This window comes from Trachymyrmex cornetzi, unplaced genomic scaffold (assembly GCF_001594075.2).
Source record: "Trachymyrmex cornetzi isolate Tcor2-1 unplaced genomic scaffold, Tcor1.1 scaffold73, whole genome shotgun sequence".
In the NCBI taxonomy this organism is placed as follows: Eukaryota; Metazoa; Arthropoda; class Insecta; order Hymenoptera; family Formicidae; genus Trachymyrmex; species Trachymyrmex cornetzi.
In genome coordinates, this window is record NW_017300059.1 from 1,440,485 (window position 1) to 1,442,465 (window position 1,981).

The window sequence follows — 1,981 nt, forward strand, 5'->3', positions numbered from 1 at the left end:
GCACCAGCAGCTTGGACGTGGGACGAGTGCTGCTTGGGCGACAGGCTCATCGCCAGGTCGATGCCATTGAGATCTGACAGCAGGCCGGCCTGCTCCAGCGATTGTTGTTGCTGCTGTTGCTGTTGTTGTTGTTGCTGCTGCTGCTGCTGCTGCTGTTGGTGCTGGTGATAAGTCGTGGCGTTGCCATTACCATTACCGCCACCGTTTCCGCCGCCGCCGTTGCCACCGCTCATCTCGGCGAGCCCGACGCCGTCGAAATACTTGAAGCTCGCGCTTCGCGGAATGATGAGGCCGGCGCTAGCCGTAACAACGGCGCATTATGACTCTACTTCTCTCTCTCTCTCTCTCTTTCTCTCGTTCTCGTCTAGTTCGCGACTGCCGATCGCCAACGTAGTTTTCACACGATCGTCGGCACCTCCTTTTGGATCACGTTCTCGACGGACGGTTTATCAACTCCGATCTTCACCGTGAAATTTCGACAGTATGTCACTCGAACGATCGTTCACTCGGGACCGAAATCGGTACACACGACTAGTTAATCCCACAATGCCACAAGCCACTCGTATACGTCGACGCGCTCACTTGTTACTATAATGGATCACGGGCGCACAGTAAAAAATTCCCCGTCTTCACTAACATCGGGACCGTTTGTCCCCGAAATCAATGTACAGCCCGCAATCATTCGCCGCGAGCCGGGGTTTGTCCCTCTTTCTCTTTCCCTGATCTCGATCACGTTTAAACGCACGCATAGCTCTTGCAATCGCGAAAACCAATTCCTATACACAAGCACGACAGCTCACCGGAAGTATTCGATCTGCAAAACACTGACTTCGTCTTCAAGCTCCACTATCACTAGATATTGGCCGAATAAGTCTCCGATTACTTGGGGGTTTGGAAGTGAATTCAAGAAGAAGAACTCCTTCACTGCGGATATGTCTTATTCGCCAACGTTGATGGTGAACGTGTTATCCATCTTCCTTCTTACATTCGTCGTCGTTGGTTTCCGGGTTACTTTCTCCGGAAACCAGGGTCTCGGGCCGCGAGATTGACGTTGAGAGACGAAGGGATGCGATGTCACGTGGCGCACGGTGATGAACTGTCACACGTAACCGGGGAAAAATCGAGGCCGCGCGGTCGGCCGGCGGCCGACTCGGATGGCTCTCCTGCGGTCGTCGGACCTCTCGACCCTGTCTCGGCGGAGAACACAACGTAAGTCGACGTGTTGTCGTTGGCGTCCTGCTCCTTGGAAGCCCAAAACGGACAAAGGATAACGCGGTGACACGGCCACGTGGTCGAGGATAGTGGCCGGCCAGAGCCGGCCGGCGGCCGACTGAAATCACACGGGGGTCTTGGGAGTCCTTGGATTCCGCCGATAGAGAGACGATGGTAGATGTACCACTCTACGCTTCGCCTCCACCTTCGTCGAGGATACACTCTCCGTAGGAGAAGAGCCGTTCTATGGATGGATGGATGGATGGATGGCTGGCTGGCTGGCTGGGTGGCTTGCCTGCCTGGCTTGGCTCGCTGGCTTGGCTTGGCTTGGCTTGGCTTGGCTTGGCTGGCTGGCTGGCTGGCTGGCTGGATGGATGGATGAATGAATGGAGAGGACTTCTGTCGGGTACTCCTGGAGAGGTCCTCACGGCCGCTTAGACCCACTCGACCAGCGCTCGCCCGCTCGCGCTCGCGCTCGTTCGCTCGCTCGCTTGCTCGCCCGCCCGGGCACAGGCCCCACAGCCTCTCGCGGAGAACCCGTACGACGACACGATGAGTGGAGTGCCCACTACGGAGAAGTGCCTGCTACCAAGAGTCGTGATGAGATGTCCCCTTTTGCGTGTGAGAGAAGGGTTTCCATACGCCGTAGAGAGGAGCGGTGAGGCCACGACTGGGGAGAAGTGGATGCTGAAGATCTCCCGTGTGATCATTGGACGAGCGCTCTCGTACAGGCGGCGCGATCGTTTCGTCTCGCCGTTCATTGGACCCC

The 1,981-nt window shown here is 56.9% G+C and overlaps 1 protein-coding gene across 1 annotated transcript in view; it reads right to left on the reverse strand.

Annotated features, from left to right (window-relative positions):
- Positions 1-891, reverse strand: part of LOC108767830 (homeobox protein DTH-2) — a 26,406-nt gene extending 25,515 nt beyond the window's left edge. Inside the window, exon 1 of the mRNA XM_018517899.1 lies at positions 5-891. Within this exon, the coding sequence (XP_018373401.1) occupies positions 5-233 (229 nt within the window). The 5' untranslated portion in view covers positions 234-891. The remainder of the gene's footprint in view (positions 1-4) is intronic.
- Between the last annotated feature and the right edge of the window lie 1,090 nt (positions 892-1,981).